At 50.7% G+C, this 27368-nt stretch overlaps 1 protein-coding gene and 2 long non-coding RNA genes across 6 annotated transcripts; 1 reads left to right on the plus strand and 2 right to left on the minus strand.

Annotated features, from left to right (window-relative positions):
* Positions 1-798: 798 nt before the first annotated feature.
* Positions 799-11506, minus strand: LOC135308002 (uncharacterized). 2 transcript variants are annotated; one of them, XR_010368571.1, is made up of 4 exons: positions 11412-11506; positions 5220-5271; positions 4788-4914; positions 799-2518 (listed from the first exon to the last, which is right to left on the minus strand). It is a non-coding gene; the product is annotated as an uncharacterized LOC135308002 (long non-coding RNA). The 2 variants fall into 2 exon arrangements; XR_010368570.1 differs by lacking the exon at positions 799-2518 and having other exon boundaries at positions 4721-4914.
* Positions 10192-22104, plus strand: GATA2 (GATA binding protein 2). Its single transcript, XM_064432696.1, has 6 exons — positions 10192-10486; positions 11032-11519; positions 12202-12801; positions 15429-15574; positions 18474-18599; positions 19426-22104. The coding sequence occupies exons 2-6, from the start codon at positions 11291-11293 to the stop codon at positions 19723-19725; spliced, it is 1401 nt and encodes a 466-aa protein (XP_064288766.1). The 5' UTR covers positions 10192-10486; positions 11032-11290; the 3' UTR covers positions 19726-22104.
* LOC135308000 (uncharacterized) lies at positions 21385-27013 on the minus strand. 3 transcript variants are annotated; one of them, XR_010368567.1, is made up of 4 exons: positions 26722-27013; positions 24556-24696; positions 24157-24264; positions 21385-23619 (listed from the first exon to the last, which is right to left on the minus strand). It is a non-coding gene; the product is annotated as an uncharacterized LOC135308000 (long non-coding RNA). The 3 variants fall into 3 exon arrangements; XR_010368568.1 differs by having other exon boundaries at positions 21385-23667; XR_010368566.1 differs by lacking the exon at positions 24157-24264 and having other exon boundaries at positions 26722-27010.
* Positions 27014-27368: the final 355 nt, after the last annotated feature.

The following is a 27368-nucleotide window of genomic DNA, read 5'->3' on the forward strand; positions in this document are numbered from 1 at the left end:
GAGGAGCCCAGTCTTTTGTGGAAAATGAAAGGGCATATAAAAAAATGAATGTACATGGATTCTAAATATTTCAGGTTGTATGACTTTGTGTTTGACCTTAGCAGAAGATGAACTAATCCTGCAATATAATAGACTTTCATAGAGATATGGAAAATGGCTGCTTTTTTATCTCAGTTGCCATGGGAACCATCAGAGAGAAGGCCTAGCTGAGATGCAATAGAAGGTTATTAAATGTGTGCTTGTGTATATTGGAAAAATACAGCTTTTTGTCATCTTGTGTCACTCATAGGTCTTTAATGCGTAATGTTTAGGTTATTAATAAACTAACACAGGTCCATTTTTTACAGAGAACAACTGTGAATGCAGCCATACAAAATTAGTACAAGTTGAACATTTGCAAAACTTTCAAGCGCGGGCAGGGGCTGCTGCTTGCCTGCAACATCCCGTGAAAGTTTCTCTCTCTTTCCAGGCAGGGGCCAGATGAGCTTTGCTGGACAGGCAGAGGGGACCAGGAGACTGTGGGTGTCCTGTCCCCAAGGCAGAATCTTGCTGTCCCCCTGGCCCGGGGCTCCAGGGCAGTGCTGGCAATGTCATGTGCTGCAGAATAAAATGTTTCCTTGTCTGGTTCCTGGGCACAAGCTCAGGTACTGCCAGAGGAAAGAAGGGTTGGGTGAGCCAAAGGGACATCTGTCCCTGCCTCTGGGTTGGGGGATCTCCTGTCCTGGAGCTGGGGGCTGCACACCCAGACTGGGAGGCATTTACTGTTATGTAGATAGGTTTTGGGAGGAAAAAAAAAAAGAAAAAAAAAAAAAAAAAAAAGACAGACTAAGAAACAAGAAATAAAGAGAGAAATTGAAAAACAGAGGAAGGGAGAAAGAAAGGAAGAAAAATCTGATACTGTCCTGAGCTGGAAGGGACAGACTTCACACTAACTCTAGGAGCAAATAACTCCCTTTCTGTGAGGTTTATTTTTGTCCCTCAGAATCACCAATTTCTTCCCAAATTTGGGCTGTCTCAGGTGCCCTGTTGTGCCTGTGGCTGGGAGCTGGAGGGATCGCCCAGCCCAGCCCGTGGAGGACCTAAGGACTGCCAGGGCTCCCTGGGCAGGGTTTGGGGGTAACAAGCTGGGGGAGCCCTGGGAGTTTTCACTAGACTGACCCAGCTGAGGGCAGGACTGGGACACAGCTGAGCCTGGACGTGGCTTTCTGCATGGGGACAGAGGTGCTGCCACACTCTTCATCACTCCTGAGGCACTGCCTGCCCCGGGATGCAGGAGAAGGAGGCTCTGGGTGCAGCAGTGAGTTCCAGCAGGTGCCTGAGGTGCCCGGGTTGATGTTCACAACTCTTCTCCCATCCCTGCAAATCCACCGGTGCCTCAGCAGAGCAAACCCAAATTTCCAAGCAGGCTGTGTGGCAGCACCCTGCGCAGTGAGCTGCTGTCCCACCCTGCTGCCCTGGGTCGGGGATGGCCAGGGGACACTTTGTCACCGCACGGAATCCGCAGGGAAGACCCGCGTGTGCCAAGAGCCTCGGGGGTGTCCCGGGCCCGGCTGGGGGCAGCCCCGGTGCACAGCAGCCCCGCATCCATGCATACTAAGTAAAGCAAGGAATACATAGATTTTGCCTATCTGCCGATCAAACGCGGAGATCTGCTCTGGTAAATGATGCATTAGATGCGGTGGCTGTATTTGTTGTGTGAGTTTTGAAAGGGTTCCGATAATCTGGAAGCGAGAGATAAGGAACACCATTTATTCAGCAGCACTTTGGAACCAATTTTCAACCCTGTTCAACCCCATTCTACAGCAGCCTCCAGGAGCCCAGGAGATAAGGATTGGGCTATTCATTATCTTCACAAGGAACAAAGATTAGCTAGCAGAGATGAAAAATTACCCCTGGATAGTAATAATAAGGAAGCTAACCTGGAGAGCTGCTGAGCCTATATTCTCCTTGCTGCTGGTGCTGCTTCTTCTCTTTTAAAATTTTCTCCTTTTTTTTTTTTTTTTGAATCAATATTGAAAAGGTTGGGGTTATTTTCTTTTTTTTCTTTTTCTTTTTTTTTTTTTAATGGGGGAGGAAATCTTTCCCCACTGTCCATCATATTTTTCAATATGATATGGTTGTTACCGTGAAAAAGAGCAGAGCACGGTCCCCCCTTCCTCTCAGACTTTCAGATGACATCTTTAGTACGAAAGCTTAACGGGAAAGAAAAACATCCTTCTCTTCCAGCGGGCATGAGGAGAAAATCGTGACTCCCTGCCCGACGGACCCCCCGTGTCTCTGGTGGCACGTGGGGGGTGACCCCGGCTGTCCCGGGACGGCTCGGGTGGGCGCTGCTCCGCTCTCGGCCCCCTGAGCCCCCGGCTCGCACACCCCCGCCTGACCCCGCTTGGGGAAAAATCTGCAGCCTTCAAACCCCACTTTTCCCGTAGTTTTTCCGCCTGAGCGACAGTTCCTCGTTTTGGAGTCGTTCCGTGCCGGGCGATCCCAGGACGCGGCTGCCGACAGCGGCTCCCTCTTCCTGGGCACAAGGGAAAAAAGAGGGGATATATGTATGTATGTATTTTAATACCACATTCTTTTGTATTTTTCCCCTGCATAAATCTGGTGATGTATCTTCTCTCAGAGGATGAAGGGTAATACAGGAGGAGTAATTAAAACACTTACTTTGGAAATGGGCTGCGTGGGGCTGATAAGAATTATCTGCCGCATATCAAGGACCCTTTTTCCCCCGAACCATATCACAAAGACAGACAGAAAATGCCAGCAGAATAGGATCCCCCCCCCTCTTTTCCCTGCTCACATTTTTACCTCCATTATGATGATAATTCCTCTCCCGCGAAACTTTTCTCCTTCCCTTCCCGAACCATATTTCGTTACCCCACCACCCGCAGGGCCCCCACCGGACGGTCCGGCCTTTGTTTCTGTATTAATACGGTTTTCCTGCAGCCTCGGGCGGGGGTCCCGCCTGTCCCCCCCTCTGGAGGATGGCGCCGCGCCCCCCGAGCCGCCTCTCCGCGACCCCCGCGCCCGCCAGCCGGGCAGGAGCGGGCGAGGGGAGCCCAGCCCCGCGCACACACGCACCGGCAGGGAAACACCCGGCAGGTGAGGGCTGCCGAGCCAGGGCTGGGGAGCGCAAACATTTTCCAAAATATTCGTTCTGGCTGGGTTTCTTAGCGCTCGACGAAATCTGTATTTTACCGTCTGTTTCCTAGCTATAACAACGACTCGGCGTGTAATATCTGCTTGTGCCTCTTCCAGCTTCTCTTGCTGCCTCACTTACGTGCAGGTGCATAGCCCGAAAGGCTGAATTTGGAAGGGAAAGGTGTGAGAAGAAGCATGAGGTTATGCAAAAACCAGGCTGGTCTATGTAAAAAAATCCAAGAGTCCCAAAGCATTTCCTTCACTAGAGAGGGAAAGAAAATTAATACGACTAGGAGTAATTTATAGGAATAATTGATCCGACGAAGCGTCTTCCCCCCAGCCCACCTTCCCTGGGTTCAGAGGAAGAAACGAGAGGCTCGGGAGAGGCTGGGGCTGCGGCGCCGAGCCCGGAGCCCAGTTTCCCTGCGCCTGGGATGTGAGTGCGTGTTGTTGGTATAATATCAATTCATTTAAAATATGAAAGTCAAGTCGCGTAGACTGTGACAGCAACCGTAACAAAAGGTGCAAGCAACAGACAATGTGATGTGCTTGTACAGATATTGTAATGATGCAAATGAAGTGGAGGGGACGAGCTGCCGTATTATGTACATAAATACACAGCGGCTCGCTGTGCCATCCGCGAATGCAGGAGAGTGAGAGAGAGAAGGGGAGGGAAAGAAGGGAGAGAGGAAAGGAGAGGGAGGGAGGAGGGAGGAAGGGAAGGGGGGAAGGAGGGAACGGAGGAAAAAAAAAAAAAAAAAAAAGGGCTCAGCTCGGAGCTGCTGCCAGTTTGAGGCAGCGCAGGCGGCAGCCCCTCGGCCGGGCTGCGCGCACCCTCCGCCCGCGGCACCGCCGCCGCTCCCGGCGCGGGCAGCTCCGGCCTCCGAGCCCTCCCAGCCCTCCCGGCCCCGCCAGCGGCACAACCGGAGCTTCCCCTGCACCGTGCGGAGAACTGAAAGGAAAGCGAGGACAGCCGGGAGAGGCAAGGTAAGGGGCCGCGGCAGCGCGGCTTTGCGCGGCTTTGCGCGGCCCTGCCGGCAGCGAGGCGCGGGTCCCGTTGCGGGAGCGCTTCTCTCGGGGCGGTTTTCCCCAGGGACAAGTCTGGCAGGGTTCGTAAAGAACGAAAAGATGTCCCCGGCACGGCCGGACCTCGCGGGCTGAGGCGGCCGGGCGGAGCGCGGAGCAGCGCCCGAATGCCCGGGGGCACCGCGGGGCTGCCCGGCTCTGCCCGGCCGCGGGGCTCTCCCCGCTCCGCGCCCCGCGGGCAGCGGGCCGCCGGGCCCTGCTTGCTTGTTTGGATTTTTTTTTTTTCCCATTGTCACTAGGGTGATTATTTAAATCTCCATCTTGGAAAGTTGCATTTCACCCAGGGCGGCCAGGCAGAGATTTCCCGGAGACAGGGTGTGCAGAGAGCCCTGCGTCCCCTCCCCGCAGCTACATCCTATCTCGTCTCTCCCTTTGTTGGCAGATTTGGGCATTAAAAAAAAAAAAAAAAAAGAGAAGAAAAAAAAAAAGATGCGAGGGTTTGTTCTGCCCCGAAAGCCGGCAGGGCCCGGCCCCGCTCTCTCTGCACCTGCCTGCCGGGGAGTCCTCCCGTCCCAGTCCCGTGCGGCAGCTTTACGGGGCTTTGCATGATTTAAAATTACCCAGGCACATCGGGCCACGGCCGCTCCTCTCCGCCGACTCTTTCACCCCATCGCCTTTTTTTTTTCTTCTGTTTTTGTATGTGCAAAGTTCCCCTCTTTATCCTCCTTTTGCTTTGGGGTGCTCAGGCTGGAAGGCAAGAAAAAAAAATATCAAAAAAGGAGAAGCGTCCAGCGTGCCTGGTTTTGATGCGATTTCAATAAGAAAAGCGATTTCACTAAGGGAGTGCGAGTTTCGGCGGCGGGGATTGTTCTTCCCCCGCGCACGGAGCATCTTTATTAAACGCAAATATTTTTTCCTCGGAAGTCTGAGCTCCGGCCTGGCTCAGCCCCGCGGCTCGGGGCAGGCGGCCGCGGGCGGGAGTCGAGTCCCGTTCTCCGTGCCGGGTCGGTCTCTCCCCACCAAAGTTTCGCGTGAGGAGAAACAAATCAAACCTGCGGGGTCGGCCTCGTTCCTCCCTCCTGCAACAGCTCCTTCCGAAATAACCTTGAAAGAAAAAAAAATATATATACACATATATATATCAAATTAAAGAGAGATCCCGAAAACGAAATCTTTCCTGGCAGCTCCTGAAAAAGAAAATTATACCTTTTTCTGGACAAAGCTGCGCGTGTGTAACCTCCCCTTTCCCCACGCACGCATTTCTCTTCGGGAACTTACACAAAAGGCGGTTTTGTGGGCAGGCTAGGGTCTGCTTGGGGCTTTTCCTCCCCTTTCTTTTGCAGCCTAGCGAGCCGGGGGGCTGCGGGCACCCGGCAAATTGCGGACAAAGCGCAGGTGAAGGCAGGAGCGAGACTGGGACCGAGGTTCCCACGGTGGGGTACAAACCCCGCAGAAATCCTCCGCGGGATGGAGGATAGCTTATTTACAAAAGCAAGAAAAAAAAAAAGAATTTTCCCGTGATTTATTCCCCTAGTCGTATCTCTAGCGGTTTTTTTTTTCTAATTTTTGTTTTTCTTTTTGTTTTTTCTTAATGCAGTTTAAGTCAGGGTCTTGTGGTTACGAGGTAACTGTGTCACTTTACAACCCCATCAGGAGCCATTAATGCTAGCTAGTAACGCAGGACGGGGGAAGCGGGGGAGAAGAAAAGCAAAGCGGAGACAAGACCGGAGGGCCGAAAACACCGCGATTTTTTTTTTTTTAAGGCAGAAAGCAAAAACTTTCTCTCCCCCCAAAAAATCCAAGGCAATATCCCCGATACGGGTGCGGGGGGTGCTCGCAGGGACCGGCGGGCCGGGGCTCCCACCTGCGGCCGGGTGGGAGCCGCAGCCTGCGGGGGAGCAGGGGCGGGTCGCCCACAGCAGAGCCTGGCAGCCCCCTCCCCGCCGGGAGCAGCCCCCTGCCCAGCCCGCCCGGGGCTCTCACAGCGCCCGCCGGCTCCGGCAGCGCCGCGGCCCCGTGCGCTGCCGAGCGCTGAGCACTGCTCTCCCTCTTCTCCTTTCTTTTCACGGAGTTTTCCTGCCCTCCCTGCTGCCGTCTGCGGGTTGCACCTCGGGGAGGCTGCGGGCAGCGCTGCTCGGGAGGTCTCGGCCCCCGCTCTCCGTTCATGGGGACAGAGTGTGGCCCCGGGGCACCCCAGGAAGGCGCGTCTGCAGGAACGTGCCCTGGGGTCTGCGGGTTCTCCTCAGGTACATTTTTTCCCAGATCCAAATACCCAGAATGAAAGGGGGGAAAAAAAGAGGAAGAATCCCCTCTCCGGACATGTAAATAAATGGTCCGTGTGCGGCGCCGGCTTATTTGTTTTCTGCCTTCTCCCCTGCCCAAGAATAGGTGTCAACTCTATCACATGGCACCGCTAACTGTTGCTAAAGCATGTTGTCGTCTCCCCCTCCCTTAATGATATGACATCACTTGTCAATCAAATCAAAATAACCAGTTGTGCTCCCAGATCTGGGAAAGCTCCCTTATTAAAAGAGAAAAATAAATTGCAACAGCAATAATAATAATAAAAATAAAGGTAATAAAACGGAGCCCGTAGTGCCCGGGGGAAGAAGCGGGGGAAAGAAGGTAAAAAGGGCTTGGCAGGCGCGGGGTGAAGGAGCGGGGCCCGGCCGGACCCTCTCCGGGGAAGCTTTGGCAGAAAATTGAGGGCAGAGCTGCTTAACCAGCCGTGTGAGCGGCGGGCTGCGGAGCGGAGCTAAGCCGCTCGCCTCCAGCAGCCAGCGCAGTTCGCTGCCGCTCCCGGTGGGTGCATTAATTCAATTAAAAACCTCCGCCGTGCCGCCGGGGCGTTGAGCGGCCGAGAGCAGAGCCGGCAGCCGGTTCGCCAGAGCCAGGCAGCGGGGACGGGACACGTCGGGAATTTAAAACAAAACAAAAAAAAATTGGATAAAATGATAAAATAAAACAAAATAAACCAACATACTGCGAGCCGGCCGGTTAGGAAATCTCCCAGCTCAGCCGGGCTCTCAGCAGAAATCTTTCATCCCTGCTGGAGGGGTCATTTATTTTACAAAGGGTTTTAAGGGGAGGGGCTGCAGGAGGCGAGAGGTGGGTGCGAGGAGAGGCGCCGGCCGCCGGAGGAGCGCACCCGGCGGCGGGGAGCTGGTGGCCGGACCCCCGGGCCGGAGGAGGGGCGGGCGCCGGGACAGCCGGTCCCGAGGAGCCGGAGCCGCCGCCGCCACCCGCTCGCCCCTTTTGTTTTCCTTCGCCTGCCGGGCCTCGGGTAACCCGAGACGGGGGCTTCAGGGAGCCCTGGCCGGGCAGCGCCGGGGTCTGCCTCGCCATAAATCAAGCCGCCTGATTAATCTTTACAATTTGTCTTTTAAAACAAACACGAACGAATTATCAGCTCGTTAACTGCGATTTTATCACCTGCCTAAAACAAACAGCCCACCCCATTCCCCCCACCCAAAAAAAAAAAAAAAAAAAACAAAAAACCCCCTCGTCCCCGTGCTGATGGCAGCAGGGCAGTAATTAAAACATCCAAATTAATTAATAAGCGTGTAGCGAGGAGGTGGATTTCGCTGGCGGGCGGGAGCGGGAGCCGGCGGGGCCCCGGTGATCCCGGTGGCCGCCGCCCTGCTCCAGCGGCCGGGGCTCCACGGGCACGGCGCGCCCGGCCCCGGCCGCCTCCGGCGCTGGGTACAAAGAGGCGCCGAGGGGATCTACCTGCAAAGGCCCGCGTTGGTTTTATAGTCACCTTTCTTTCAAAACATTAAAAAATCCACTCTCGGGTGATACTTGGGTGATTTTGGTGCATGTAGAATGAAAATCGCTTCGGAGGGAGAAGCCGGATTCTTGGAAAGCCCGCTTGGTTTTCTCTCTGCCTTTTAACTTTCCCTTTTATATATATATATATATATATATATATATATTTATTTTTTTTTAATTTTTTGCTTTGTTTCCCTTTCCTCCCGATCACCACCGGGCTGAGGCTCCCGGGCACGCTCCGCAGCGCGGGGCGCATTTGCCCTCCCGAACCCCGGCCCCTCTCGCACCAAGCCCGGCCCCGCGCCTGTCCCCGGCCTGCCCGGGCCAACCCGCCCGTCCCGGGAGCACCCGGCTCCGCCGCCCCTTCCGCGGAGCTGCTGCCCGGCCCCGCCGCCTGCCACCCCCCCGCGGCGGCAGGAGGGGGCCAGGGGCGCCGCGGTCCCGGCGCCACCGCGCAGCCCCGAGGTCAGGGGCCGGGAGGAGCGGGACACCCGGGCTTGGGGCGGAGGAGGCGGAGGGGGAGGGGGGGAGCGTAATCGCCTCCCCCTGTGCCAACCTTCAGGTCCCCCAGTATGGCCCCCGATGTGGGTTCCCCCGGGGGCTGCGTTCAGGGTCCCTTGGGGGAAGGTTACAGGGAGACAACGAGGAGTGTGGGGGGAGAATAAGTAAGAGAGGGACCCCCACGTCGCTCCGACCAGGCGTGCTCCGCAGCGAGGAAAAGCAGTATTATTATTATTATTGCCATCATTATTATTATTATTGTTATTATTTTTTTTAAAAGTTCATTTCCTGGCGAATTTGGCAGTGACGGGTGACGTCAGAGCCCCGGCGTCGTAGTGACTGGGGCGGTCGGGCCGGGGGAGGCCGGCTCCAGCTCCCAACCCCCAGCGCTGCCCGCCCGGGGCGGGGGCGGCCCCGGGGGCAGCAGCGGCAGCAGCGGCGGCAGCAGCATCCCCGGGGCCGCCCGCAGCCCCCGGTGGGGCCCGGCGCAAGCCCCGCACGTCCCGGCCGCGCCGTCGGGCTGGAGCCGCGGCCGCTGCCCCGCGAGCCCCGGAGCGGCTGCTCCCGCCCCGATCCCGGGCAGGAACGGTGTCCTCGCCCCGCGCCCAGCTAGGAGGGCTGAAGGATTGCCATCAGCGTTTCCCTTTTTCCCCGAAAGCAGCGGCTGAAGAACCGGACAGGAGCGCCTAGGGAACGGGACAGGCAGCAGCGCCCGGCCGCGCTCCGGGGAGTTGTTTGTGCCTTTCCCATTATTATTATTATTTTCCGCCCCAAAGGCGGACCGGTTTATCCGCACCTTGGCGGGTGGCGAAGCCAGGCCGGCGCCCCGGCTGCTGCCGCTGAACTGCAGCACAAACTCCGCAGAAAGCGCCTGTTGATTCGGGATGCACCTCCGCTCCCCGCCCCAAAGCACACGAGTAATTGCTAATATTGAAACTGTGATGTTTGGTTTTTGCTATTAATTATTTTAAGAGAAAAGTGTGAGATTGGGGGGAAAAAATTGGGGGGAAAAAAAAGTATTAGAGATGTTACAGCCCCACCGGGAAAGCTGTGCTCCGTCCCAGGGTCCTTGTGCCTGGCCCGGCTCGGCTCGGCTCGGCTCGGGTCCCCGGGCCCAGGGCTGTCAGCCAGCCCCAGCCCGGCTCCGTGCTCGGGCCGGGGAGCGGGCAGGGTCCGTCTCTGCCCTGCAGCCGGCTCGGCGCGGCCCCGCTGCCCGGGCCCTGCTCGTCCCGTCGGTCTCCGGGGTCGGCGCGGAGCCTCGCAATTATTTATTTTGTAATTATTTTTTCCCCGATCCAGACAGTTATTTCAAACTAATGTGATCGGGTGAGGTTTGTCCCGCTCCCGGCTGCGCGCTGCTGTGCCTGATTTAAGGGATTTTAGCATATTTATCTCCCCGGTGCCGATTTCCAGCCCCGGGCATCCCGGCGGCGGCGCTGACAGTCCCGGCTCAGCGGCGGGGCAGCACCCGGCCGAGCCGGCCCCAGGCCGAGCCCTTCCCGCACTCCACCTTCGCTCGGCCCCCCTCTCCCGCTCCGCATCCCGCACTCCCCGGCGGGACCCCCTCATTTGCCGTCCCCGCCCCGCAGGGGCGTGCAGCGCCCGGGCGGGGAAAGCCCCCACGGCGCAGCCGGGCGAGATGCTGCGAGCAGGGGGAGAGGGGCGGAGGAGGGGGGTCTGCCGCGCTCCCCCCCCCCCGGGCCGGCTCCGTTTGGGGCCGGGGGTGCGGTTGGGGGCGGTGTGGGGCGGCGGGATTGGCTGGCCCGGCCGCCGGCCCTGCGCACCCCGGCCCGTCTGCGGCGCCGCGGCCAGCTGGCGCCAGCGCTCATATAGGATGCGCGGGGATGGGACCGAGTCGGCCAGAGCAGCGGCTTTGCCATCTGAGTAACACTCTCCATCCAGCCTCCTCTGCTCTTCCCGCGCTCGCTCTGCCTTTCCCCCCTCCTCTCCCTCTTCGCTTTTTTTCGTTCCCCCTCCGTTCTCCCCCTCTCTGCCGCGCTCGCATCCTCCACGCCGGCATTCATCGCCACCCAGCCGCCCGCGCCGGGTAAGTGTGGGGCGCGGGGGGGTCGCCGCCGCTGCCAGGGCGCACTCGCTGCCTTCTCTAAACACCCTTCTCTCCACTCTTCTTCTCTACCCCCTCCCTATTTCTCCCCCTTCTTTTCCTTTTGTGTCAGTTGGAGTTCTTGCTAGAACTACGCTATATTAGTTCTGCCGTTCTTCCTTTTTAACCCCGCTTTTGAAGCCAGCTGGAAAAACTCCTATTGACGTTTCTAGCGAGGCGGGGGGGGGGGGGGGAGAACGAAACTATTTCCTTTTTTCCCTTTTTTCCTTTTTTTCCCCCTTCTTTTTCTCCTTTTTGTTTTTAGTTAAAGAATTTGAAATGCATCTCTGTTTATTTTGTGGAGCAATGAGCAGGGAGAGAGCAAGGCAAGGAGTTTTGGGGACAGGATATTTTTGGAAGGGAGGAGGGGCTCTGCTTCCCCCTCCCCTTCCATGTACCTCTGGGAAAAGAAGCCGGCCGGGAGCCGGCCCGGCGAGCAGCGCACCCACGGCTGCCGAGCTGCTGAACCCTCCTGTCTCTCCCTACAGGTGCTGCCCTGGCGCTTCCCCGGACCTGCCTCCGCTCCCCGCCTGTTGACAGAGGGACACGCTGACTTCTGGGGTCCTCTCCCACGCCTCAGAGGGCGCGCTTCAGTCACCCGGCGGTTTTCTTTCTAAGAAAAGCCACCCCAATATCTTAAAACCCACCAGGCAGCGTCAAAAGCGACCCCCCGAGCAGCGCTCCCCGCCCCCACCGAGCGCCGCTCGCTCCTGGCCCGGGGGTGGGTGAGAGGGGAGGCCCAAGGCCATGGAGGTGGCCACGGATCAGCCTCGCTGGATGGCCCACCACGCCGTGCTCAACGGGCAGCATCCCGACAGCCACCACCCCGGGCTGGCTCACAACTACATGGAACCAGCGCAGCTCCTACCTCCGGATGAAGTCGACGTCTTCTTCAACCACCTGGACTCCCAGGGCAACCCTTACTACGCCAATTCCGCCCATGCCCGGGCCAGGGTCTCCTACAGCCAGGCGCACGGTAAATCAGCACCCCGGCCCCTTCCCCGCGGCTCGGCAGCGCTCCGGGCCCCGCGGGTCTCCTGTCCTGCGCGGGGTGAGGAGCTTCACTCGGTGAAACTTCGGTGCGTCGGAGCCGGGATAGAGGAGATCGAAAACAGGATAGACAGGCAGGCACGGGTGGATTTTAACCCTAGGGATAACCAAGGGCTAGCGGAGGGGAGGGAAAGAAAGGGGGGAGGTGAGAGAGGAAGGGGAAACAGTGTGCGCACGGGCTAAAACTTCTCAGACACGGCTACTTCCCGGATGCAAAATACAAACCGATTCAAACCGGCGATGGATTTTATTTGGGGGTGTTCTTAGGAGCCGAAGAGAGAGCATTACGGCAGCTCAGAAAGATAGAGCAGAAAGGGGTTTGCTGCGTTTTCCTAGGACGGGGGTGTGAGGAAAAGGCTTGCCCCTCCTGCTCCCCTTGCTCCTTCTGGCCGGGCTGGCCGGCATGTCCCTCAGATGGGATAGGGGGAAGGGGCTGCTGCACCAGCCTGGCTGCTCTTCCCTGGGTTGTGAAGCCTCTCCCGTGGCTGCCCTTCCTCCGGCTGCCCGCAGACCGAGGAGCTGCCCAGCCCCGGGGAGCTGCGGTCCTCCCCAGCCGCTCCGGGCTAAGCCGCCCCACGCTGACCCCAAACGCTCTTGTGTTTCTACAGCCCGCCTGACCGGGAGTCAAATGTGCCGGCCTCATCTTATCCACAGCCCCGGGATCCCTTGGCTGGACAGCAGCAAGGCGGCACTGTCTGCCCATCACCACAACCCCTGGACCGTCAGCCCCTTCACCAAGACACCCCTGCACCCCTCGGCGGCAGGAGCGCCTGGGGCCATCTCGGTGTACCCGGGCAGCAGCACCTCCAGCACCGCCTCCGTGTCTTCGCTCACCCCGGCCTCGCACTCCGGCTCCCACCTCTTCGGCTTCCCCCCGACCCCTCCCAAGGAAGTGTCCCCAGACCCCAACTCCACCAGCGCCGCCTCCCCTTCTTCCTCCGCCGGGGCTCGGCAGGAGGACAAAGACAGCATCAAGTACCAAGTGTCGCTGTCGGAGGGGATGAAGATGGAGAGCGCCAGCCCGCTCCGAAGCAGCCTCACCAGCATGGGGGCCCAGCCCTCCACCCACCACCCCATCCCCACCTACCCCTCCTACGTGCCGGCAGCCCACGACTACAGCAGCAGCCTCTTCCACCCGGGCAGCTTTCTGGGGGGCCCCGCGTCCAGCTTCACCCCCAAGCCGCGGAGCAAGGCCCGGTCCTGCTCGGGTAAGTGTCGCTCCCCGCGGCCGTCCCGCCTGGAAGGGCCGCGCTCCCGGGGCTTTGTGCGGGTGCTGCGCCGGTCTCGGGGTGAGCATGCGGGCTGCTGCGAGGCTGGGTGCTTGTGTTGGCCCTCTTCGGGACAGAGGGACAGGTGACTGCTTGGTTCTGCTTTTCTGGGTTTTTGAAAGTAGGAGATGGAGCTTGGACTGGGCTCCTGTGGGTGCCGATGCCCCCGGCACTGGGCACAGGGCGCTCGGATGGGGGACCAGGGCAGCCTGAGCCAGCAGACCGCCTTGTACAAAGAGGGATTTATATGGAGAGAGAAACCCGAACCCTTTCCATCGGAGAAAAGCAGGCCTCAGGCTCCCGAGGGGCTCAGGCTCGACCCTGCTCCCTCAAGTCAGGCCAAGGCCCATGGATGACACATGGGGACTTTCCAGGGATAGGTATTTGTCCCTCCGTAATTTCCACGTCTCTCCATTAACACCACCCAAAGCCCCAGTGCAAGATGAAAGCGAAACTTCCCTGGCCTGTCTCTTTCAGATCGCAAAAGGCCTTTTTCCCTTCGCGTTTTACAAGAGCAAAAGTTCAAATGTAGTTTACATACCAGTGCAAAAGACTAAGGTGTCCAGTCACTGCTAACTTACTCCAGCCTAACTTTAACTAGAAAAGACTCCCCTCGCTTTTTTTTTTTTCCTCTGAATCAGACATATCTCTGCTTCCAAACAACTGCCTGCAGACCTTTCCCGTGTTCACCCTTCCTTGCATTTATTCTAAAAGTGGAGTCCTAAATCCGTAAATTAGGCGATGAACAAAGTTTTGACCCCACTTTGAAATCACAGTAGTTGTACAGCTAGACACAAATTATGACAATTTATGTAATTCTACTGACTTTCTTGGTTTAATGTCCTCACCAGTGGAAGGAAATAAACTGCAATATACTGGGGCTTAATTTAGACAGTTCTTTAAAAATAAATGGCCCTATAGGCATTTGCATATGTGTTCCATTGAACGTATTTGCTTATGAATACACTACATGTTTTTATTTAAGTAGACAATAATTTAGAAATGTGATCTCTTATGAGTTTTGCAACAAAAATACCAGCTATTTTACAAGCTCATCAGTACTGTTTCAAATAATTCCTCGGAAGGGGAAAATACATTCTTTCTCTGCCGTTATTTCCAGGCAGTTGCTACTATGTGTATGCATTTGTAGTGCACAGAAGAGAAGGTACAGGCAATGGGTAGCCCAAACCTCCGAAGTCTGGATTCTGGCTCAAGATCCAGGTCTCTAAAGACAGAAAGGATCCTGAGTAGCTTTTTAAAATTTTTTGTCCTATAGCTGCTGCTGATTTTTAGATGGGGAAAACAAGGACCTTTTTTCTTTTGTTTTACAGTTGCTTTTTTTTTTTTTTTTTTTCCCTCTGTAAGGGAGCTCCCAGTGTAAGGAACTGGGGAAAGTTCGTGACCACTCAGTGTTTTTGTAGGAAAACTAAGATCACGACAGGACGACTCCTGCAGCTTCCTGCCCTAGGAGGGACAAGAGCTACAAATGCAGTGCCGCAGAGCTCCCCTCATTTCTCTCTCTAGACTGTGTTTAAAAGCTACCCACTCCCTAGATTAAGGCAGACACAAGCCCCGCTGAACTCGACGTGGCCTGCTTCAGTTATTAGCAAAAAGAATTTCCTTTCCAGTTAAATACTCTAGGATTTGCATAAACGGTATTAAGAGAGATTTCTATATTAAGCAGACCTGCCCTCAAACCATCCAAGGCAAATGAACTTTCAGCAGGAAGCTTTCTGATGCAGAAACAGATATCTTGGAGTTACATGTTGTGTTTTATTTAATGCAGCCATTCTACAATGCTATGTTTACCACATTGTACTAAAACTAATAATGAGGGTAAACTGCTCCCTACCAAATCCAAACTGGATTGTTGAAAAATCACAGAAACAGAAAAGCACTCAAGCTGTTTTTTACAGTAATGTCCAGTGAAACTGAACTTTCTCAAAGAACAGCATTAACAGCGTTTTTTTGCCTTTAGAACAAAAATCATAACTGAGACTCTGGTATTTTGTATCCATTCCCAATCTGCTCGGCTCTACTTTCTCAACCTGTAGCATTTGCAACAAGAAAGAAAGCGCAGAATTGGAGGTCTTTTTGCTTAGATTTATTTCTAGAAAACGTCTTCCTCTGACTCTCTCTCTAACGTGTTGTGTGTTTGCAGGTGTGAGTGTTTGTGTGCACGGGTGTTTCTGGGCAGGGGAACACAGGATTTCACCCCCGGAGTGCAATAGATCCGGGAGGGGAGCGGTGCCCAGTGAAGGCTGAGGGAGTTCTTGCTGAAACGATAACTTCCATCTGACACAATAAGAGTGTCACTCTTTCTCACTTTGCAGAGAGTGCTGCCTATTCCTGATCATGACATAAAATACTCACTGGAGCCTGGGAGTTCTTGAAACACCGAGCTCCTTGCTGCCTGTACTGTAGATGTCACTGCTGCCTGGTTGTGCTTAATTAACAGAATTAACACACTGTTTTGACTCCTGAAAAATGCCTAAAGGGCAACGCAAAAAGATTTTGTGAATTTGTTTTTAAAGAAAGGAATCTGTTGTCTTCGTGTTTCCATTTAGAAGGCAGAGAGTGCGTGAACTGTGGAGCCACTGCCACCCCTCTCTGGAGAAGAGACGGCACCGGGCATTACCTGTGCAACGCCTGCGGGCTCTACCACAAAATGAACGGCCAAAACCGACCTCTCATTAAGCCCAAGCGAAGGCTGGTAGGTGTCTTTATTTCTCCCGGGTTTGGGGATAAATCAGGCAGCGGGACCACACACAGGCACGAGCCGGCCGTGCCTCATGGCTGCTGAGCCCCTGCGTGGAGCCGAGCTGTACTGTACGGGGTCAGTCACGGCGAGGTCACTGCCGCGCCTCGGGGCACATCGCCCCTCCGCCCCCAGCCCGAGCCCGCCTGTCCCAGGCATCCCTGCCGCTCACAATGCGTGCGGGATATCGTGTGTCCTCCTCCCCGTTTGTCCTCAGACGACAGCTTTTAATTTAATTCCTCATTTACTCGGCCTCTTGGGACGGTTTGGGCGCACACTGGGAGCGAAAGGGTTATGAGCATGAATGTCCTCCACCGTGTACTAAAAAAAAGTTCCAGCTCCAGAAAAGCAAAACAAATCAGATGAGTCAAAGCTACTGCTCCCTGCTTAAAAATTATTTGTATAAAAGCCATGAAGTAATTTTCACTCTTATATTCTCTGGCAATATTAATATTGGTTCCCTCCCCAGACAATCCCCTACTGTTAAAAAAAATCCTATTATTTTTCCATGGAGTCACCTATACTTTGTATTTTCATTTGACTGATTAAAAAAAAAAAAAAGTCCTTTCTAAGCTCCTGGTAGTAGTTTCCTATCCGGATATCTGTACGTTAAAGATAATGAAACTTTGTGTATCTGTTTCCTGACTCTAAAAGCTTTAGAGAGTTTCTATAGGCAAGCCTTGCCAGTCATGCTTGCTGTTTTGAAATTTCTAATACACTCTACTCCACAAATAATGCGTAAAATGCTAAGAATAATAAATATATTTTTTGGAGCTTTGTGATTTATGGTGCCTAAGTCTCCTAGCTATTCGTGGGCAAATATCAATGAGGCTTAGAGAGCAGAAAATTGGCATTACTGTTCTAACACTGGGATGGGATATAGAAGATTTCTGCCCTGAGTCAGAATTTCAGCTATGTAAGCTTCTTAATGACTTGCCTTCTAAAGTGACTGACATATAGAAAAATGTTAAGACAACAGTGTAACATTATCGTCTCTCAAGCTCAAGTGCTTTCCAGACTGAATGGGACAGGCCATAGAGTTAAGCAGCAGAGTTTTGAGTATCAGTAAGCCATCTCAAATATGCAAACATAGATCTCCACCTTCCAGTGTGTTGGGAGACTGTTATACTTAGCTCACTGTGCAGGGTTTGGGGGGCACTAGAGAGGTTTTCTTTTAGTGTTTAGCTGTTTAAATGTTTAGTTTTAATTGATTTACAACTTTGTTTATTGCCCCTTTTTCCACTGTAGTTTGCTTGTTTGCGGGGGAGAGGAGGTGGCCATCTTTGGGAGTTTGTTCATCTGCCATGCAATAACAAAGTGATCGTATTAATAATGTCAGCATTTGGACGTCTGGCATTAATTGTGTTTGGGTTGCATGAGTGCATTTGCAGTAGGGGGTTACCCCCTCTTTCTGCCTTTGGCCTGTTCTCACAGGCCAGTAAGGCACCGAAATATGTGAGTCTCCGAGGGCCTGATTCTTGCCTAAAGCTGCTGAACTGTCCATCAGCTTTGGGACAGTTACAGGGGGCCATGGCATAAATCAGGAGCAAGTGAGAACAGAACTCTGTGCCCCTCTCTGGTGAGCGGCCGAGCTGTGCTTCCAGCGGTGCCCGCTCCCCTGCGGGCTGGCGGGCAGGGAAGCACCGAGTTCTCTGGGAATCCTCTGCCCTGTGCATTGCTGTGAGCTTTGCTGGGCTTCACCCCATGGCTCTCCATGGCTAATTGCAGAAATATCCAGGGAGCAAGGCCCCGGGGAACGACCGCGATTGATACGCTTTGGGAAGTAAACTCCAATTTAAGAAAATACCGAATCCTCGTTATTAATTCAGTAGCACAAAATGGACTTGGTGTTTTGACCACTTCTAGAGGCAGGGCTGAAGGCTCCTAAGACAAAATAATTTCCCCAAATACGGGGTGCAGTTAGTCTGTCCATAACAGTTTATACGTCACTGTCCATGCACAAAGGACGCTTTATGGGGTCTGCTAGACAAGGGCCCGTCCAGGAATCACGGGCGCCTGCAGCTCTACTTTTCCTGTTCTTGTTTTGGGAGGTGGGTGAATGTTTGGGCTTTCTTCTTTCCCCTCACCTTGGTTTCAGCAGAACAATAGTTTTATGAAAGGGTGGTGGATTTTTTGGCGGTTTTGTTTAATTTTAAGACAGTTGTTTGAGGGCTTGTCAGCCAAGGAACTAAGTAGGGACAGAGGCGGCAGACGGGGGTCAGCGGAATCATTGCTGCAAGGCATGAAATTTGGTTTGCTAAATATTTAAAGAAAGTTGGAGCCGGTTTTGTTTTCTCCCTTTCACTTGTAAATGCAAACTGAATTGTCAGTGATGGCTCTGATAAATACTGCACCCAGCTAAGTAATGTGGTTCATTTTCTTTTGTGTCCACCTTTCAAGGGCCAGAGTAGGGGTAAAAATCACATTCTTAAAGATGTTTTCAAAATCCAGTCCCATCCTTATCACAGACTAAATTCATCATCAAAGAAAAAGTAAAAGGCAAACGCATTTTAATGATGCATTTTAGAATCGTGAAAAGGGAAAATTTGAAAAAGTCAAGATTATTTCCCCCCCCTCTAAAATTTTTGTTTGTGGAATCGAAGATTCATTGTTTCTCTCCTTACTTCCGTTGCACACAGAGTGCCATGGGGCTTGAAAGTTTGCATAGGAAAATATTTAAATTTAAAGAAAAACATAAAGTCCATAAAACTTACAACTGACAGCAGCTTTCCTCCAGCCCTGATGCTCTTCAGTAACAAGTTCTCCCCAAACTAAATATTGAGTCCAATTTGACCTTTCTCATGATCTCCCCCCACCTGGTGATACATTTTAATTTTCTTTTTCTTTTGGTTAGTCAGCGGCCAGGAGAGCGGGGACTTGTTGTGCCAACTGTCAGACAACCACCACGACCTTATGGCGACGTAATGCAAACGGGGACCCAGTTTGTAATGCCTGTGGACTCTACTATAAATTGCACAATGTGAGTATTTACTCATCTCATGTGTCGCTGCTTGCCTAGTGTGGATTGATGTCTTAACTGCGTGGTGTACACTGGGCTTTTATTGGTTTCAGGGGTTTGGTTGTTGTTTTATTCCTTCCCCGTCTCTAAGGTTCCCCTGGGAAGTGACAGCCGTTCTTTGTCAGCATAGTGATGCTAAGTTCAGTGACATTACAATGTATTAGCTTGGCTTCTAGCTTGGGCAAACCAGGCAAAACAGAGCTGCCACACTTGGTTTTAACTAAGGGGGTTTTGTGTGCTGTTTCCCTCCAGAAACAGAGGCCATTTGGAATGGGCTCTGTGCAAAAATTAATCCTGATGGGCTATCTTCATTTTGACTTGTAAAAAAAAAATTGTGTCTAAGGCTTTGTTGTATTATTTAATTTTTTTAAAAGAAATTAATCCTAAGCAGGAACACTTGGTACGCTGGATGGTTATTTACACTGTAGGTAACAGAGGTTACTGGTACAAGATTGTTCATGTCTCAGGACTGAATTTGGGTCAGCGTGTGCCTCCTAGTTTGATCTTCTATTAGGAAATTAATGAGGACTGAGGGTAAGCCTACGGGAAAGAGAGTCATCAGCTGCCAAATTCAGTTCAATTTGTTTTTCATGTCTAGGGGTTTTTTGTGTGTGTGGTTTTATTAAACAAATCAATATAAACAAGTTCTGCAGAGAGAAACACCATTTTTTTTGGCCAGAAAAAGGTCTCCATCCAGGAAAAACACATGGGGGCTGTCCAAATATTTTCATTTTTGCACAATAAAGTCATTTTGTCTGCATGAGCCTGATTTTCTCATTTCTTGCAGGTGAACAGGCCTCTGACCATGAAAAAGGAAGGAATTCAGACCAGGAATAGGAAAATGTCCAACAAATCAAAGAAGAGCAAGAAAGGCTCTGAGTGTTTTGAGGAACTGTCCAAGTGCATGCAGGAGAAGTCGTCTCCCTTCAGCGCTGCTGCCCTTGCCAGTCACATGGCACCCATGGGGCATTTGCCCCCTTTCAGCCACTCTGGACACATCCTACCAACACCTACCCCCATCCACCCATCTTCCAGCATCTCATTTGGACACCCACACCCATCCAGCATGGTTACAGCCATGGGATAAAACCTGATGACCAAGAGACCCATCCAGATATTAAGAACATGGGACTTTGCCTAAGATGACACCAAGTAAGACAATGTTCTGCCAAGAGGAGAATGTAGGGATGGCAAAAGGAGACCTTTGCTCCCATGTGGTTAACTTTTAATGCTGGACTAAAACTTGCAAATGATGGGTCTTCTGCAGAAATGTGTAGTGGTGCCTGTAATGCACTTTGCCCCCTCAGGTATAAGAAAAAAGAACTCACCTGTTCGATACTTAATGGTCCAGCAGGAAGAAAAAGATGGCAGAAGCTGAAAGAGAAGGCTTGGAACTGGTTTTCCTTTCTCTCTTTGTTATTACTGTGAATATTGTAAAGAGATATAAGCAGCCTCCCAGGATGGAATTGGCTCACTGGAAGCCAGGCATGCTGGATTTCTATTGCGGACTTTGTTTGGGATAGGGGAAAAAAAAGAAGAAAAAAAGCCAAAAAAGAAAAGTAGAAAAAAAATCAAGAGAAAGAAAAGGGCATCTTTATTAAACCATAAGTTTTAAAATCAGACACAAAGTCATATTTATTTTGTTTTCCACAAAAAGCCTCAACCCCTCTGATTGCATGTTTTGTGCTGTCATTTGCAATGGCTACCCTGTAAGAAAAGCTGCCTTCAAAACAAGGAGAGGGGAAATGTACTCAACAGCCCTCTTGGATTGGCTCCATCTATCTTCCATACCAAAGTTACCAGGAAGGGGGAAAGGATTGCGAGGGCGAGGAACAAAGCAAAAATGTAGCCGTAATTCGGGATTTTAATATACCCAAGATGGTGATTATTTTGACACAATTCCTTCATTCTTCTCCCTAACATGAAAGATTTATTTTAAAAAGAGCCCCTCTCCCAACTACCCTATTGTTCCTCAAACCAGACAACCTAGGTCAGAAAAACTGTTGGGAAGAAAACTCTGGGGAAGGCAATCCTGCACTAGCAAGGGGTGGATAGCTGCAACACAATTTTGGTAAATGCCTGTAGAAGCTCTAACACAGCCAAAACTATAATGGGGCACGAAACCCATCCTGCTCGCAGACTTTGGAGGTTGAAGCATTTTGTTCTGTTGTGTTGGCAGCTGTCGCTTAAAAATGCAGATTAGCTGCTTGGGTAAACTTTGGGCAGTGCGGGCACCACGTGCACATGCAGCCAGCCCTGCTGTCTCAGGCACCCAGCCCCGGTGGAGCCCACCGGGAGGAAGGGCAGAAATGAGGCTGAGATCACTGGAGAGGGGGAAAAGAGAGACAATCAGTTTGAGCTTCACACATCCATCAAATCCCAGACACAGAGACAGCTGAGGGAAAGCATCGTTCTAAGGGGAACGTCTGTTTTCCGTAGCGGATTTTATATGAAAACAAGAAAAGAACAAAAAAAAAAAAAATTAAATCTCCCATTATGAAACCATATTGTACGTAAATGACCGAACACAAAGCTATTGCCAATGTGAAGTGTATTCTATTGATTGTTATGATCTGATGCCTCTCGTGAACACAAGCTCCAGTATAACATAAGGTGTACATATTTAGGTATACTTCTGATGAAAATGCCCCAATGAACAGAGGGGTTTGATAATGTAAACCACGTAAGCTTAACTCTGTGAAAAGCTTTTTATTTTATTTTTTTAAATTTTAACTATTTTGTTGTTGGGTTTTTCTTTTTCCTTTTTTTTTTTTTTGTTTTTTGGATCAAGCCAAATTGTATCTTTACTGCAAAAGTCCTGCTTTAAAGAAAAAAAACAGAATGAAACAAAAAAAGGATGTATGTAAATTTTTTTAAGCCTGTAATTTTTAAGCCTACTAAAATGTAGTATTTTATAATTAAGAACCAAGCAGCCATGAAAATCCTGCTTTCCTCTTTTTTTTTGGTCTGTGTAGGCATATAGGTGCACTTTGTAAAGAAGTGGAAATAAATGGGAAACTAAATTGGTTGAGAGAAATCATAAGAATTTTTAATCTACTGAGGTAAAAAATTAGGTCCTTTTTACTTTTTACCTTTTACAATGGTACAGTTGTACATTATTTGTACCCAACTTAAATTTCTGTAGGATTTGGGCAGAGGGGAAGGGGTGTGGGTGAAAGACAGGGATTACTGATACAGTTGACAAAGTGCAATATATTGTCAGTCACTGCAGCATAGACAACAGCAGTTGAGATTTAAATTATTTTGTACTTGTATCAGCATAAAAAATTCTTCAGTATTTTCTGTTTTTATTTTAATTTTTATTTTGCTTATTTTTGGATTAGTGAACTAAATTATTGTTAATTATGTACAACATGTTTATATATTGTCTGTAAAAAGTGTATGCTTTCCTCATATTCCTTCAAGGTGAATATTGCTAAGAATAATAAATACCTTTTTTGTGAAACTACCTGTGCCCTGCTTCACGTCATAAAAGCTGCTTTTAATGGGGAGAGAGGAAAAATTATCATCATTGTTGCCAGCAGAATTATTAGCTTATACTTTATGCAGAGCAGACTATGATATTTTGAAACCCTAACAGGGTAGAACAAAAGAAGGTAGTTAAAGAATGATTTAGTATTGGAAGCACAGGTACAAAAACTCATTCTCCAGTGTTGTTTTGGAGTGATGAGGTCAAGCAGTTAAGTGTGCCTAAGTTTCTAAACTAGGTTAAATTTTGAGGGAGCAGCCACATAAGAGATGATGAACTGTGATTTCTCTTGAATTTTTTTTTTGGTGTGTTTTATTAAAGTGTTTGGAGAAATACTTTTACATTAAAAACACATTTTAAAAGCATTGTAAACATAGAAAAGAGGCCAGCTGCCTAATGGATTTCAAGGCAGGACCTGTATGAGACCAGGGAAAGTTCTCTCCACCTGGAAACCTGTTTCTTGCCATTTGTCATTATCAGTGGCAGGGTGAAGGGAGCAAGGGGGGATGGCCAGCCTGGAGCTGCCCTGGGAACAGGGCTGAGTGCAGGGAGGCGTGCACATGGACTGGCATGTGAGGATGGAGAAAAGGGCTGACCAAACAGATCTTCCATGACACCAAAACTGCAGCTGCTTTCATCACACAGTGGAGTTTGACCCACACAAGGAACCCCTTGGGGCCTTACAAAGTGAAGCAAAGTCTTGCAAAGTGTGTAGGGGTGGGCATTGCTGCTGCTGCTGCTGCAACAATATTTTCAAGAAAACTGCTAGTGAATTTTGGGTTTCCTCCTTTGACCCCCTGTGGAAACCAGCCTGGGGATAACTCTTTACTCATTGAGGGAAAAATGACCTGGGTTCCTTTTTCTCTGTGTGTGTGTGTGTGTGTGTGTGTGTGTGTGAGAATTCCAGCCCTTTGGAGCAGTTCTTGCCTTTCCCCCTGCAGCCTCCTGCCCAGCCCTGGTTGCAAGCCCTGCTTGTGAATACCATGGAGCTGCAGCAGCTCTCCATGTGCTGAAGGAAGAACACCCGACTGGGACAAGGCCTTCCTGCATCATTTCAGACGAGTTAATCATCTCTCTAACTTGTTCTGCAAGGCTTAGTGCAAACACCCATTAAAAAAAAAAAGGAAAAAAAAGAGGCAGTTTATAGCACACTGTGCAAGCTTCATTTAAAAAGAAATGTGTTCTTTTTCAGACAGGTTTAAAATGGGATTATAACTAAAATCAGCCTCTCTCCCTCCATCTTTGAGAAATGAGAACTAGCAATATCTCTTTAAAATTTGGAATAACCAAGCTGTTTGCTTTGGTTGCACAGGACACATCCCATTCAGGTTGTGATGGTGGCTTACCTGGGGGCTGCCTCTCTGCCTCTTTGCTGGTTTGGTTGGATGCACTGACAGAACTGGGGCCATAATCCATCAGGCTGTCAGGAGGGGTGGTGCATCCCCAGCGCCCGGAGGAGCGTGCTTCTCTGAGCAGGGGCTTCAGCAGTTCCTGCAACACAGATAATAAATAATCCCATGTTTGTCAGGTGGCACTAATCTGCGAAAGATCAAACCATCTCTCTGCAATGTGTGCATTGTGTTTGTCTCCAGACATTTCGCATAGCAGAAGAAAAACAAACAGCAGGGAATGGAAACGGAGCAAGTGTGTAAAGTTCAACGTAAAGTGTAAGCACAGAGCAGATATCAAGGCAACAAATTGGGATTTATAGTCCTTTCACTGCCACCAAACACTGGGGGACAGGATTTTTGTGAGGGGGGAACCCTGACATTACTTGCCTTTGGTTCCTGTTGTTGGGATTATTGTTTTAAGCGGTGCTTAATTGTCATGTCTCCACGGCCACATCAAAAGCCAAGAAGATTAGGTTACAGGGAGTGTTTGATGTCAAAATACAAAATAAATAAAAGGGAAGCTGAAAAGGTACTGTATTTTCCATGATGTCTACTGAGGTTTTTGCTTCAAACATCCCTCTTTTTATTATTATTTTGCAAAGGTTGCACTTTTAGTGACAAGATTTTATTTACTTACTTTCAAATGGTTCCACTGCTTTCCTGCAACAGTTTGAAAGGGTTAATATCCCCTCTTTGATGGCAAACATGGTATAATTAACGCAAACTTCTTAAGTATCCTGGTGACCTGTAGATGGCCACATGAGAATTTTGTTATTTACTGACTTGCCAAACGTTTATTGCTTATAGAAGGACAAGTGGGAAGCAGGCATTAATTTTGATGCTGTTATCTGTGATTGCATGTAAAGTTCATAGCAGAGAGTGCCTATATGTCAACTGCAATTAAGCATTTTCCTATTTAAAAAAAAATTCTTTTCACTTTGGTGGAGGGGGTTGGGGCAGCAGATTTACAAACTGAGCTCCTGCCCATCCGCAGAGCAGGCGTGACACAGCCAGAAATAGGACAACTTCCCCTTACCTGCAGGCTGCAAAAGAAAACAGTCTGGCGCCATGGAACATTTGATCCTTGGCTTCTCCACAGAGACAGTCAAATCAGGACCAACTGTGGCAGGGCAGAGAGGGACATTTTGTGGTGAGGCATCTCCCCTTGGAAATTAGCCTGAAAAACAACCAAAAACGAAGCCAAAAGTGGCTATCAGGTGAGTATGCTCATTTATCACCAACCTGGACTGGATTAGAATGCATGACCTAGAAGTAAAATGCTTTGTTTAGCCCAATTCCCTGGGCCATCTGGTCCTTGCAAGTAAACATTTCTGAGTGAGAGTGACTGTTCTTTAAGCATGGTGATATGAGTGCAAACCAGGCTGCTCCGGGTCTAACAGATCAAACCTCAGCACCAGGGCAGCTGGCTGGTGCCAATTCAGAGACACCATTTGCTTCAACAGCTTTGGGTGCAATTCTCTGTGGTGCCAGCTTTGCAGTCAGCCCTGGTGGCTCAGTGTGATGTGTCCCTGCCAGATCCAGAGCTTGTCCTAAACCCAGGGCTCACATTGCACCAAGGGGCTGCTGGGAGGTCTAGGACCCTTGTACCCTCATCAAAGGAAACTCATGGGAGACACTGCAGAACTGCCCTGCATTTGCAGTAAGAGCTAAGTTGCATTTCTGAGCACTGAAAGCACATCTGAACAAAATGCAGTTGCAGGGTGAGAGATACAGCAGAGAAAACTTCCAGAAGGTACAAAGACAATAGTGAATTAACTCCTCCTTCAGGGAAAGGCTTTGGCACACCACTGAGGGAGGGAACTGCTACTGTTTGGTCTATAAAAACCTGAATCAGGGAAGTATAACGTTAACCCAGCCTATACAGCAGCACCAGGCATAAAACAGCCACTTGCCTGCATCCTGCATGCTCGTCTCTCTGTGGTTCTGCACTCTGGGCTGCAGGGAGCTATTTGGGGGAAAGCTGGGATTCTGGCTCAGGAGGGTCAAGAGCCTGTGTAAATCATTTGGAGTTGGGCCTATCAATACCAGAGTGTGAACACGGACCCTTGTTTCTTCTGACACCTGCTTCACCAAAGTCGTCCCCAATGCTTTTAGTTTCCTCTGGCTCTTGATTCAGCTCCTGCCTGTTCTCTGTCAGGCAGAGTATATGGCAGATTTCTTTACCTGGGACATTTTGTTGTCTATTTGGTTGTGATTTTTTGCCTCTGGTTCTTTAGTTCACTCCCACTTGACCACATTGGCATTCTGGTGGCCGGTTATACTGCTAGGGTGATCTCAAGGCAATCCCTACTGGATTTTGCTGTAAAATACAGATTATTTTACCATCTCCTGCTTTAAATTCAGCACATCCATTATTTTCTTTTATTTTTATTTTCTTTTTTGTAAAGAAGTAAATTTGGAAGTAAAACCACCCCATGTTGAGAGTAAATCATAGATAGATGAGAATTAGATGAACAAAAACGAACAGACCAAATTTGTTCACATAACCTTTGAGCCCACAGGCACTCTGCACTGCACACTATTTTCTTCTTTCCAAGCATTACTCCCAGCAGCACAGGAAATATGGTCTTGATGAAAAATCACATCTTTGGAGGCAGACTGGTGCCAGGACTCACCCCATTCCCTCACACACTCACTTTCTGATAACAAGCAAAATTACAGCGCTCTGTGCCTCAGTTTACCCTTGCAAAGCAGGCATAAAGAAGACATGACCTGCCCTATCAGCTACACACAAGTGCTAGCTTGCTCCAGCCTAGCAAACTTCAGGGCAAGTTCTAACAAATGTCAGAATGTGGCGTGTACTGATAGGCACAGGGAAAGGGCACAGCACTCTCTGGGCTAGAAGCTCCTCCCTGCCTCTGCTGTGGAGCTGCCGCACTGCTCTCACCACCTCCACGCAGCTGTTTGTGGCACAGATGACACATTGGAGACATTAGTCACTGGAGTGCATCCCCGGCCGATCCCGAGCGCTGGCCACACGGCCTCATGGAGAGCCCCACGCACACCAGGGCCTCCAGCCCCGGCCCACTGTGAAGCAGCCCTCTCGCCATCTCCCATGCTGTCAGCCCCTGACCTTCCTCTCACATGCTCTAATGGTCACTGGAACACTGCAGAGAGAACACGGCCCTGGGATTAAATAACCCTAATTTGTCTCCAGGCCTTTCCCCCTCCTTCCCCTTACCTCAGTCTCCCGCGACTTAACGTTTAAAACAGCTGAAGTTTACAAAAAAATCAAAGCTCCCAATAGGCCCAGATTGTCTAAATACGGAAAACAGGAAGTGAGTAACCTTCAAGGGGAAATTGTTCATCCGATGGAGGCCAAGACCCAAGGCCCGGCGCTCTGCAGTCCTGCCCAGCGGCAGACACGGCGCGTACCGAGTGACACGCGGAGCTTGGCAGGAGGGAGAGGGGAAACTTTTCTCGCCGTCATGTCGCGGCTGCCTCCAGAAAGGAGATGGTGTTTGCTCCCCTACAGAACCATAGAAGGGCAGCTGGAAGGGTTGTTTTTAAGAAGGCCGGGGATGGGATGGAGAAGCAGACAAAGGTCGGAAGGGAAAATGGAGAAGATACATGAGTCCTAACTAAAACAGTCTCTGGCTTCCTATGAGAGTGAAGATGGCAAGAGAGCACTGCAAATGGCATTGGGCTGCTTCCAGAAGGGCGGGGAGAGATTTTGTGTGACAGCCCACTTGGTGATGAAAAGGAGAACACTTCATTTCCTACGCAGTGAGAATAATAATTTCTTTTTGTTGAGTAACTTGCCTGCTTCCCCCCGCCAGGAAAGATCCCAATTATTTTACCGGGTGTTTATCTAAGGCTTATATTATT

This window comes from Passer domesticus, chromosome 9 (assembly GCF_036417665.1).
Source record: "Passer domesticus isolate bPasDom1 chromosome 9, bPasDom1.hap1, whole genome shotgun sequence".
NCBI lineage: Eukaryota > Metazoa > Chordata > Aves > Passeriformes > Passeridae > Passer > Passer domesticus.

Excerpts from the sequence above, each read along its gene's own strand:
- GATA2 (XM_064432696.1), top strand. The coding sequence starts at position 11,291 with ATGGAGGTGGCCACGGATCAGCCTCGCTGGATGGCCCACCACGCCGTG. Across the intron at positions 12,802-15,428 it reads CAAGGCCCGGTCCTGCTCGG|AAGGCAGAGAGTGCGTGAAC; the intron begins GTAAGTGTCGCT and ends GTTTCCATTTAG. Across the intron at positions 15,575-18,473 it reads TTAAGCCCAAGCGAAGGCTG|TCAGCGGCCAGGAGAGCGGG; the intron begins GTAGGTGTCTTT and ends TCTTTTGGTTAG.